This window comes from Lathamus discolor, chromosome 6 (assembly GCF_037157495.1).
Source record: "Lathamus discolor isolate bLatDis1 chromosome 6, bLatDis1.hap1, whole genome shotgun sequence".
NCBI classification, from domain to species: Eukaryota; Metazoa; Chordata; class Aves; order Psittaciformes; family Psittacidae; genus Lathamus; species Lathamus discolor.
Window position 1 is genome coordinate 3,618,183 of NC_088889.1, and position 12,370 is coordinate 3,630,552.

Here is a 12,370-nt window from a genome sequence, read left to right on the forward strand (position 1 = left end):
GAGGGGCTGACAAGAAAGCTGGAGAGGGGCTTTTCACAAGGGCCTGTAGTGACAGGACAGGGGTTTTGCTTCAGACTAACCCCTGAAGAACAGTGACCTGACCCCAGAAGTAGAACAGTGTTCTGGCCTATGCTGGGCTTTCAGTGTACATTTTTGTCCACACTGTTGTGTATCTTGTGATTTGCCAGATGGCTTTGGGATAAATGGTTGGGGTGTTTTAAATGATTTCCACTGTCATAGTTTAAGAACCACAGGAAACCCCATGAAAACATCTGGGGCTCTGCTTATAACAGAACCAGAGAACGGTTAGTGTTGGAAATGACCTTAGGATCATCCAGTTCCAACCCCCTGCCATGGGCTGGTACGCCTCACACTAGATCATGTCACCTGATAACAGGGCAATAGCCACCATCTATCAGTAGAGAATTTCTGATCTTTTCATTCAGCTGGGGACTGATGACTTCTCGTCTTCTCATCTATTCTGTCTCTATGTTTTATGGAGCAGGAACTATGGACCAGGAAAGATACTCTGGGTGACCTTGTGTGCTATTGAAACTTGTGCTTAGAAAACCAAATCCCAGCTGTACCCTAAGTTATGGCATTGAACTCTGTGGGAAGCTCCATAGTGTGACAGCTACATGGGCAGCCCTGACTTCTTAGTGCTTGTCTTTGAAGCTGCTCTCAGACGGAGTTACATGCATTTTCTTAAGCTGCTGAAATACGTTTTAAAACCAAAAGAAAAACCCAGAAAATCCTGAATGTATCACCCAAGAGAAAAGCTCTTTGGGCATTACAGCTGACTTTTGAATCCACTCTCAACATGACCAGCAGCTGAGAAGGGATAAAGCTTAAGTGATTTCCATTGTTTTAATATTAAGAATGTGCATTTGCTATGACTAAGATTCAAGTTCCTGCAGTGAAACCATTAGCTTATCTTTTACACCAAAGCAGCAACCACAGAAAAGGCCACTGAGACAGACATCCTTGACATGTGGTTTTAGTAAGCGGTGTGCAAGCAACAAAGTCACAGCAGTGATTTAGCACATGGCACAACAGCTGGAATGACACACCACAGCACTTTAACACAGCCCAAGGCCCATCTCAAGCTGGAAGGGTTTATCATCCCAGCACAGAGCCTCGTAGCTAAGAGATACACAGATTTATAGCCACAACACACAGGGACTGCTCAGCACCCCACCTCTCTGAACATCCATTACCACCTTTGTCAGCCATGCCTTCACTTTTGCCTGGTGTGAAGCACTGGTTTTACTTACGGACTCACACAGACTTAAAGCACACTCTGCAAACCTTCCTTCAGTCTGCCAACACCGTGAAAAGTCGGAGCAACGGTCACAAAGCCCGTGTATACAAAGCCTCTGTTTTGCCCTCACTGGCCATAAGCAGAGACTTAAAGCTGTCTAATATGTGGACACATGAGCACAATTGACATCTCTGGTTCAGGCATTAGAACAGGCTGCCCAGGGCAGTGGTGGAATCACCATCTCTGGAAGCGTTCACAAACCATGCAGACGAGGCCCCTAGTGACATGGGTTAGTGGTGGACTTGGGAGCTCCTCCCTGTGAGGGTGCTGAGGCGCTGGCACAGGGTGCCCAGAGAAGCTGTGGCTGCCCCATCCCTGGCAGTGCTCAAGGCCAGGTTGGACACAGGGGCTTGGCGCAAGCTGCTCCGGTGGAAGGGGTCCCTGCCCGTAGCAGCGGTTGGAGCTGGATGAGCTTTAAGGTCCCTTCCAACACAAACCAGCCTGTCACTCTGTTAAGCTTTAGGCCTCTGGCTTCAGTGCACCTCAGGGAATGCAGGAAACAGCGGTTAACAAGAGAGCAGAGCTGTGTACAGCCCCGAACTGTCCTTGCCCTGCTCCCAGCCCTGCCGCTCACTCCTCACCCGCAGGAGCAGCACACGCCAGAACCACAAACCAGCACCCACCGCTCAGACGCCACCTCAGCGGGCAGGACAAAGGAACCAGCACAGCCCCCGGCCCCGTTACCAGCCCAGCCACCAGGCCCGGGCAGCAGCGGGGTGGCTGAGGCCCCGGGCGGAGCTTACACACCGCCGTGGGGCCGAGAGGCGCGCGGGCCTCCAGGGCTGCCTCCGCCGGCCCGCTCCGGAGCGGCGCGGCCGACTCAGACTGCGGCAGCTGAGCCAGCGGGAGCGCTCCCTGAGCAGGCCAGGGCGCCGCTGCCGCGGAGCACGCTGGGAGGTCCAGTCCAGGCGCCTGCCGCTTCCCCGTGGTGTAACGCTTCCACGGACAGTGCCTGCAGCCCTGCCCTGGGCAGCCTGTTCCAATGCCTGAGCACCCTCTGGGGCAGGAATTGTTCCTCAGCTCCATCTAAACCTGCCCTGGGGCAGCTTGAGGCCGGTAACTCTTGTCCCATCCCTTGTTCCCTGGGAGCAGAGCGCAGCCCCTTCCTGCCTCCATCCTCCTGTCAGCACTTGTAGGGGGCAATAAGGTCCCCCCGGAGCCTTCTCTTCTCCAGACTGTACCCCGCCAGGTCCTCAGCCGTTCCCCATCACACCTGGGCTCCAGGCCCTCCTTATCCCACAACTGCAGGTACAGTAAAAAAAGCAAAAGCTTTTCGTTCAACCTCCCATTACAATGTCCATGCCTGATCTGAATGCTCCAGTCTTCCTCTCACCATATGTGGCTGCTCCCTGGGTTTAGAGGAGCTGTTCTGCATTCCAACAGGGCACAGTAAGATAAAGATGATGGTAAAGGAGTGTCCCAAGCTTTTGTCTTCTCCCACTTCACCAAGGTAGCTTGGAACTCGCTTGGGGCTGTAACACTTAAGGACACAAGGAAAAAATCACAACCAGAAGAATGAAGGAAACAAACCACTGAAAACAATGCACAAAGAAAACAAGGAGGAGCATCTTGCATTTGTTGATCTTTCCTAAGGTTCACTGACTGCAGAGTTTCCTGCATGTAGGCTAAGAAATAACATCGCTTTGGTAAATTATCTTAGTCACTCCGTGAAGGGCCTCTGTTCTCAGCTTGTACCTCAAATATATACCACATGAGTCAACTTTGCATGTCCCAGGCATGTATGTATGTGCAGTTTGGGGCTAAGAGTCACCAGGATATTTAAGGAAGTTGCTAAGTATGTACAGTATTTGTTTATACAAGTTTGCCGATGACACCAATCTGTGTGGTTCGGTTGATATGCTGGAGGGAAGGAATGACATCCAGAGGGACCTTGACACGCTTGTGAGGTGGGCTGATGCCAACCTTATGAAGTTCAACCATGACAAGTGCAAGGTCCTGTACCTGGGTCGGAGCAATCCCAGGCACAGCTACAGGTTGGGCAGAGAAGAGATTCAGAGCAGCCCTGCAGAGAAGGACTTGGGGGTGCTGGTCGATGAGAAAATGGACATGAGCCGGCTTCAGTGTGCGCTCGCAGCCCAGAAAGCCAACCGTATCCTGGGCTGCATCAAAAGGAGCGTGACCAGCAGGTCGAAGGAGGTGATCCTGCCCCTCTGCTCTGCTCTTGTGAGACCTCACCTGGAGCATTGTGTGCAGTTCTGGTGTCCTCAACATAAAAAGGACATGGAACTGCTGGAACAAGTCCAGAGGAGGCCACGAGGATGATCAGGGGCTGGAGCACCTCCCGTATGAAGACAGGCTGAGGAAGTTGGGGCTGTTCAGCCTGGAGTAGAGAAGCTGCATGGAGACCTCATAGCAGGCTTCTAGTATCTGAAGGGAGCCTGTAGGGATGCTGGAGAAGGACTCTTCGTTAGGGACTGTAGTGATAGGACAAGGGGTAACGGGTTAAAACTTAAACAGGGGAAGTTTAGATTGGATATAAGGAAGAAGTTCTTTACTGTAAGGGTGCTGACGGGCTGGCACAGGGTACCCAAGGAAGTTGTGAATGCTCTATCCCTGGCGGTGTCCAAGGCCAGGTTGGACAGAGCCTTTGGCGACATGGTTTAGTGTGAGGTGTCCCTGCCCATGGCAGAAGGGTTGGAACTCGATGATCTTATGGTCTTTTCCAACCCAAACCATTCTATGGTTCCATGACTCTGTACGGTATCCAGACACCAATGTACTACAATAGCGTGTATGTGCTTTGCAACACTGTGACGCTGCTGATACCATACCCATCAACAAGCATTTTGTAACACAATTAAGCAGGAATAACCAATTAAGCTATGAGAGAGGAAATGAAGGCTTGTGGTATAAAGGCAGAAACAGGTTATGGGAAAACATTCACAAGTAGTAAAGTCTTTAAGGTAAAACACAGGATGAGAAGCATGAAAGGTGTCTGATGAGAGCAGAATAAGCAGGAAGGATGCGTGGTGAAACATGAACAAGCCTGGTCCTAAAATGCAATAAATTGTGAGCAGATGAGATTCCTCTCTGTATGAAGGGTATGGCAAAGCTGGCTGCTAGATAAGGACGGTCTTTTCCACTGTACAAAAGGCTTTCATTTCCAAGTTTAATACGTACGATCGCACCTGTCCGCAGGAGTTTTCTAAATTGGACTTTTCTTTAAAGCGTCTTGGTTGTTGTCTCAATAAGCATAAGCTGAAAAAATGGAATTTTCTTCTGCATTTGGGATAGAGGAGACGGGTTGAGAGATTTGGGGTTTTTCAGCCTGGAGAAGGGAAAGCTCTGGGGAGAACTTGGAGCAGAGGAGAAAGAGATCCTTCTGTGATGGGAGCTGTCTGACTTTGCCTTCGGTTTTGTGATACTGGGAATCACCTTGTAAGTTGACTGTTTCTTTCCCAGCAATTACCAAATGAACCTGGGAAGCTAGATCAGATGCAGGTATTCCTAACAAGTCACCTACATTTAGTCAGGCAGTTCCCATCATTTGTGTTTCATCAGAAACACACTATCTTGTTCTTCTAAGAAAATCACTGTGAAAACACTCTTCTCCCTACTGTTCTCCTTAGAGCATCCTTCACCTCTTTGTTCCTGAAGCTATAAATGAGGGGGTTCAGCATGGGAAAAACAAGGGTATAAAACGCAGAGATCACTTTGTCTGTGTTCATCGAGTGGCTGGAGCTGGGCTGTAAGTATGTGAAGAGGAGGGAGCCATAGAATAACCCAACAGCCATCAGGTGGGAGGTGCAGGTGTAGAAGGCTTTGTGCCTGTTGTCTGCCACATGGATCCGGAGGATGGTGCTGAGGATGCAGGTGTAGGAGACAGCGATGGCCAGGAAGGTGCTGGTTTGTATAAAGCCACAGAGAGTGAGGAGCAGAACCTCGCTGATGTATGTGTTGGAGCAGGAGAGCTCCAGCAGCGGGGGAATATCACAGAAGAAATGGTTGATGACATTGGAGCCGCAGAATGACAACACGAAGGTGAAAGACGTGTGCACCAGCGAAGTCAGACCCCCGCTGAGATAAACCCCAGCTACCAGGGTGGTGCAGACCCTGCGGGACATGACAACAGTGTAGACAAGAGGGTGACATACAGCCACGTAGCGGTCATAGGCCATCGCAGCCAAAAGGAGGCACTCGGCATCAGCAAAGGCAGCGAAGAAAAACATCTGTGTTGCACAGCCAGTGAAAGAAATGGCCTTCTGCTGTGCTAACAGACTCACCAGCATCTTGGGAGCAATGGCAGATGAACAGATAAGGTCTAAGAAAGATAAATTGCTTAGGAAATAGTACATGGGGGTATGAAGGCAGGCACTGAGCTGGAGAAGCATGATGAGGCCAGCATTCCCCACCAAAGTGGTGATGTAGATGAGTAGGAAGAGCCCAAACAAAGGTATCTCCACCTCCAGACGGTCGGTGAAACCCAAGAGAATGAACTCTGTCAGTGTGGTGCAGTTTTCTTCAGGCATCTCATGACCCTGTGTTTGGCTTTGTCAGGGGATCAGTCCTAGTGGGTAGAGCAATGCACAAACAGATTGTATCTTTCAGAAGACAGAAATGTAGGCACCTCAACAAGTATCAGATGGGGAAACCAATGACTTAGATGACGCCCACTGAGAAGAAACTTTAGGAGGACATTCAAAGAGAGCTTTACACACTTTATATCTTAAATTCCCTTCTGTTTATTCCTTTCATATATATATGGATAAGGTGCTGGGACATAGAACTGTGGAATGGTTTGGGTTGGAAGGGACCTTAAAGCTCACCCAGGTCCAAGCCCTGCCATGGGCAGGGACACCTTCCACTAGAGCAGCTTGCTCCAAGCCCCTGTGTCCAGCCTGGCCTTGAACACTGCCAGGGATGGGGCAGCCACAGCTTCTCTGGGCACCCTGTGCCAGCGCCTCAGCACCCTCCCAGGGAAGAGCTTCTGCCTAAGAGCTCAGCTCAGTCTCCCCTTGGGCAGGTTAAAGCTGTTCCCCTTGGCCTGTCCCTACAGGCCCTTGTCCAAAGCCCCTCTCCAGGTTTCCTGCAGCCCCTTCAGGCACTGGAGCTGCTCTAAGGTCTCCCCTTCAGGAGCCTTCTCTTGTCCAGGCTGCCCCAGCCCAGCTCTCTCAGCCTGGCTCCAGAGCAGAGCTGCTCCAGCCCTCACAGCATCTCCGTGGCCTCCTCTGGACTTGCTCCAACAGCTTCACATCCCTCTTGTTTTGTTGCCTCCACAGTTGGACACAGGACTGCAGGGGGGTCTCATGAGAGACATCTGGTCTAGGTCATGCTTGTCTAGCAAGGTTGGACCAGATGATCCTTGAGTTCCCTTCCAATCTGGTATTCTACAATTCTATGACATAAGACCTCAGATGGGATTTTATTTAAGAGCTAGAGCATAGTGCAGGTATAGAAGAAACTTTGAAAGATACATCACCTGATGTAAAACATCAAGTATAACATTTTGCATACTATAAGGTATATATTTGAGTGTAGCTGCAACACATTTACCTGTGTGACCAGTAGAGCAAGGAGTTCTGGCACAGTTAATAACGATCTTTGAGGTAGCAGTGAAATGGAGCACTGGGAAAAATGGATTGAAATGCTGGAACATAAACAGATTTATTACTTTATTTAGACGAAAAGACGACAATTATTTTGGAGCACAAATCATTGAGTCTAAAATTAATTATTTCCTCTCACTCTGAGACTTCTTACAAGCATTTTGTGGGTTCATTTTCCTGAGGCTGATCAATCCTTAAGCAACCGATGAAAAGAAAGCCATGAGTATTGTTTTTAAGCATCTGAGCACAAATATACTGTTAGATTTTCCAAGCATTATTCCCCACTTTACTTTTTGTCTGAAACCAAGTGAATTTGATTCAGTCCCCTACAAAATGAATTTCTGGTCTTAATTTTACCTTTCCAGAAGTTCATCATTTAACTTAACTTTGCCAAAGTTAAGACACTTCTCTGGTGATGGCAGTATAAGTTCGAGGCAGGGCAGATCTTTCTTGCTCACCTTTACATTTCCAGGAAATACAAGGACTGCAGAAGGACATTTAATAACGGAACTGCTAGCAGGTCCTGTAAATATCAGTGCTAAGTGGATAAAAGCACAGCCAAACCAGAAATGTCTATGTTCCTTAATAACGTGTAATAATCTAAGCTGACTCGTTCAGGATAGGATATTGAATGGTTACAGTAGAGCCTGGGGGTTCAGAAAGGAGGGTTGCACTGATCTCACCTGTATTTGGCTTTGTAAAGCTTGGTCTAGATGCAACATCTTCAGTTCCATCTATAATCGCTGCAGAGGGGTAGGTGGGATGCATCGTATCCTGGCTATGGGCGCATCTGTTGATGAGAAAGGACGCCTGCATGACCAATATCAATTCACTGCCAAAAGTTTTGATGGTTAGTGAGATGAATCGCATTTTAGACAGTTTTCTTTGATCTTTTTTCAAGGTCCTTCATTCTTGATGCATCCTAGAATCTGAATCACTTTATGGGTATGACCTTTTACTCCAGATGATGTCCGGGGTGACTCAGGTACCGTGATTCCTAGACTAAGATGACAAGCTCTGCCGAAATTCAATTGTGTTTTAGTTTTGGTTGAGACCAGTTAAACAGTGACCTTGTAACATTACCACTTATTTTAACATTATCACAGGTAATTTGAGAGATTTCTAGTGAAAGTAAGAAAAAGAACCTTTCTGCCCCAAAAAATACTCCATAGTTATGCACATGTGGCTCTTTCCTCCTATTTCCAGCTGTGGTTCATGTTTGGAAACTGAGGCAGAGAAAGCCTAGAAGCTGCTGAGTGGTCTTTGATGAGGACCTGCAAGAGGCAGCAGATCAAAATTTAGGTGTAAAAATTAAAGATAAACCAAATTCCCCCCTTTTTAAAGATATATTCATATTTATTGCTTTCTTTTGTTATCTCATGATGCCACAAAACTTTTCTGAATCCGAAATTCATCCAAAGCAACTGACTTAGAACAATTCCTACACAACTCCCTGAATGGAAGGAAATTTTATGCATTAGGAAACTTACCTACTAGGGAAATATTTGGTTTATTTTCCTGGATGAAGGAAATGTTTCTTTTGAGGAATGTCACAGATTTTATATCTTCCTTTTGGACACGGGAGACCGCGATGTTCTCTAGGGAAGAGCAGAGCAAACAATTAAAGTGCTGCCGGTGTTTGTCTCAGTGTCGAAATACTCCAGTGGAACGATGTGCTGTAAAGGTGTTGTACACACTCTTGGAAATGCTTCTAGTATTTCTTTTGACTGGAATCCCATACAGAGTATTGGTTTTAAGCTTCAAAACAGCTTTGAAATGAGAATGGACATCTTGGCAAATGGAGTCCAAGACCGTGAAGTCAAGTCATTGTGACCTTGAAGCAACAGCTTTCAGGGAAAAAGACTTCCAAATGCACCTCAAAATGATTGTGACAATTTAGAAAATGGAATTCCAGAGGCCATTAGAACTTCTGGTAACAGAATTGTGATCATATCAACTTAAAGGTGAACATTCATGCTAGCTAAGGTCCCTACATTATACAGAAATTACACACCCAGAGAAAGATTTAGAGCAGTTTAAGTTGTTACTTTACTACTTACATTAAGCAGTAGCTAATCTTATTCATTAACATGAATTTCTTTTCAAATAAAGCTAATCCTTGTTCTTTCCTAGAAGAGCCCCAATACTGACTGTGAATAAAGAATATCAAGCAGCGAGGGAAAAATAAAAAAAGCTTTAAATTCAACCACTCCTCACTAGCAAATGCTTAATTTGACAAATGTGCAGCTGATATGTTTTTCTATGAGGAAACTTGGGCAACTCAACATTTTTATTCTCCAGCTAACAAGCTTTATTTGCATGGCTTGTCTTCTCCTTCCTTCTATCTTGTCCATAGGTGCAGAGGAAGCTCAGGCTGGATATAAGGAAGAAGTACTTTATTTGTGAGGGTGGTGAGGCGCTGGCACAGGGTGCCCAAAGAAGTTGTGAATGCTCCATCCCTGGCATTGTTCAAGGTCAGGCTGGACAGAGCCTTGGGTGGCCTGGTCTAGTGTGAGGTGTCCCTGCCCATGGGCAGGGGTTTGGAACTGGATGATCTTAAGGTCCTTTCCAACCCAAAACATTCTATGATTCTACATATGTCCAGAGGCAAGCACGTAAGGTCTTACAGTTTTATTGCTTCTGAACTTGAGACATTCCTCCCAGTAGTCTCCAGTAACATCTGAATGGGATGAGGATAGCTTTGTATGGCATGAAATTTGTGTTGGGCACAAAGGCTCTGGAGGTCAGAGGAGCCCTCAAAATGCATGAAAACACATCCTAACTAGTTTTAGGCATCTAAAAGTTAGCCGGGTTCTTTTAACTATCTGTTTAGCTAACATTGTCAAGAAATGGACACTTCCAAAGGATGGTTCATCCCATTCTAAAATAATTTCAAGGAAAATGGCATGTTTTGCTTTCTGCAGGTCTCTGCCTCCCTGCACTGACTGCAAAATAAGCCCCAACGGTTAGGTCAGGATTGCTTGGTTGAATTTTATGCTGCTGAAATTACACCAAACAGATTCTCTCTTCCTATCCCCATACCCTGTCCTCCAGCACTTACACAGAACACAGGCAGAAGCTCTGGGGTAAAGAGTTCAGAGATGACATCCCTGAGGCAAGACACTACATCTTGACCAAACCAATCACATGGGAGGAAAGCAAAGCACCACGGCAGAACCGATCTTTAACTTTCCTATTTCAAACTGTCTTTGAAGAGATGGGAAAGCTCCTCAGAGGCCTGCAGTAGGCAGCGATGGATATGTTTAGACCTTCCAAATCTCTGGGTAGAGGCTAAACCATGACACAGGAAAGGGATGAAATGGATGCTCTGGTTTGGGGGTAAATGATGTGGGAAAGGCAGTCCAGAATCACAGAATCCCAAGGGTTGGAAGGGACCTAAAAAGATCATCTGGTCCAACCCCCCTGCAAGAGCAGGGTAACCTACAGTACATCACACAGGAACTTGTCCAGGCGGGCCTTGAATATCTCCAGTGTAGGAGACTCCACAACCCCCCTGGGCAACCTGTTCCAGTGCTCTGTCACTCTTACAGTAAAGAAGTTCTTCCTGATGTTAACGTGGAACTTCCTATGCTCCAGTTTACACCCATTACCCCTTGTCCTATCACTGGATATCACTGAAAAAAGCCTAGCTCCATCATCCTGACACCCACCCTTTACATATTTGTAAACATTGATGAGGTCACCCCTCAGTCTCCTCTTCTCCAAGCTAAAGAGACCCAGCTCCCTCAGCCTCTCCTCATAAGGGAGATGCTCCACTCCCTTCATCATCTTTGTGGCTCTGCGCTGGACTCCTTCAAGCAATTCCCTGTCCTTCTTGAACAGAGGGGCCCAGAACTGGACGCAATATTCCAGATGCGGCCTCACCAAGGCTGAGTAGAGGGGGAGGAGAACCTCTCTTGACCTACTAACCACTCCCTTTCTAATGCACCCTAAGATGCCATTTGCCTTCTTGGCCGCAAGAGCACATTGCTGCCTCATGGTCATCCTCCTATCCACCAGGACCCCCAGGTCCCTTTCCCCTTCACTACTTTCCAGCAGGTCAACCCCCAACCTGTACTGGTACATGGGGTTGTTCTTCCCCAGATGCAAGACTCTACACTTGCCCTTGTTAAATTTCATCAAGTTTCTCCCCGCCCAACTCTCCAGCCTGTCCAGGTCTCGCTGAATGGCAGCACAGCCTTCTGGTGTGTCAGCCACTCCTCCCAGTTTTGTGTCATCAGCAAACTTGCTGAGGGTGCACTCAGTTCCCTCATCCAGGTCATTGATGAAAATATTGAACAGCACCGGTCCCAGCACCGACCCCTGAGGGACTCCACTAGTCACAGACCTCCAGCTAGATTCTGCGCCATTGACCACAACTCTCTGCCTTCTTCCTTTCAACCAGTTCTCGATCCACCTCACTACTTGATCGTCAAGCCCACACTTCTTTAGCTTATCTATGAGGATGCTGTGGGAGACAGTATCAAATGCCTTACTGAAATCAAGAAAAACTACATCTACCGCTCTACCATCATCCCTCCACCTAGTCACTTCCTCATAGAAGGCTATAAGGTTGGTCATACATGACTTCCCCCTCATAAAACCATGTTGGCTGTTCTTAATGACCCCCTCATCCTTGATATGCCTAGTGATGGAGTCAAGAATAAGTTGTTCCATCACCTTTCCAGGGATGGAGGTCAGGCTGACCGGTCTATAATTACCCGGGTCCTCCTTCTTGCCCTTCTTATAGATTGGTGTGACCTTTGCCATCCGCCAATCCTCAGGCACCTCTCCCATTTCCCACGACTTACCAAAGATGATGGAAAGTGGCCTAGCAATGACCTCCGCCAGCTCCCTCAGCACCCGTGGGTGCATTCCATCCGGACCCATCGATTTACAGATGTCCAGTTTGCATAGCTGATCCCTAACCCAATCCTCATCTACCAAAGCAAACTCCTCCTTTGTCCTGACTCCTTCTGGGGCTATAGAAATCAAGGGCCCTCGGGGAGAGTCTGCAGGAGTAAAGACAGAGGCAAAGAAGGCATTCAGCACCTCTGCCTTCTTTATATCCTCTGTCTCCAGGGTACCCACTTCGTTCAGCAGTGGGCCTATATTGCCTCTTGTGTTAGTTTTATTTGCTATGTATTTGAAGAAGCCCTTTCTATTGTCTTTAACCCGACTAGCAAGATTGAGTTCCAAGGAGGCCTTAGCTGTCCTAATTGCCTCCCTACATCCTCTAACAACTGTCCGATATTCCTCCCAAGCGGCCGGCCCCTCCTTCCATAATCCATAGATTCTCCTTTTCCACTTGAGTTTGCCCAGCAGCTCCTTGTTTAACCACGCCGGTCTCCTAGATCCCTTACTTGACTTCCTACTCATTGGGACGCTCCGATCCTGAGCTTGGAAGAAGCGGTCCTTGAATGCTAACCAACTATCTTGAGCCCCTTTACCGCCTAGTACCCTTTCCCATGAGACTTCCCTT

At 47.6% G+C, this 12,370-nt stretch overlaps 1 protein-coding gene and 1 long non-coding RNA gene across 2 annotated transcripts; both read right to left on the reverse strand.

The window, feature by feature from the left end:
* Positions 1 to 4,872: 4,872 nt before the first annotated feature.
* Positions 4,873 to 7,336, reverse strand: LOC136016397 (olfactory receptor 5AS1-like). The gene is made up of 2 exons (XM_065683514.1): positions 6,836 to 7,336; positions 4,873 to 5,849 (listed from the first exon to the last, which is right to left on the reverse strand). The coding sequence occupies exon 2, from the start codon at positions 5,809 to 5,811 to the stop codon at positions 4,873 to 4,875; it is 939 nt and encodes a 312-aa protein (XP_065539586.1). The 5' UTR covers positions 5,812 to 5,849; positions 6,836 to 7,336.
* An 81-nt stretch (positions 7,337 to 7,417) lies between these two features.
* Positions 7,418 to 8,480, reverse strand: LOC136016398 (uncharacterized). The gene is made up of 3 exons (XR_010613595.1): positions 8,379 to 8,480; positions 8,034 to 8,162; positions 7,418 to 7,678 (listed from the first exon to the last, which is right to left on the reverse strand). It is a non-coding gene; the product is annotated as an uncharacterized LOC136016398 (long non-coding RNA).
* Between the last annotated feature and the right edge of the window lie 3,890 nt (positions 8,481 to 12,370).

Bases quoted from the DNA above. Each gene is read 5' to 3' on its own strand.
- LOC136016397 (XM_065683514.1), bottom strand. From the start codon at position 5,811: ATGCCTGAAGAAAACTGCACCACACTGACAGAGTTCATTCTCTTGGGT.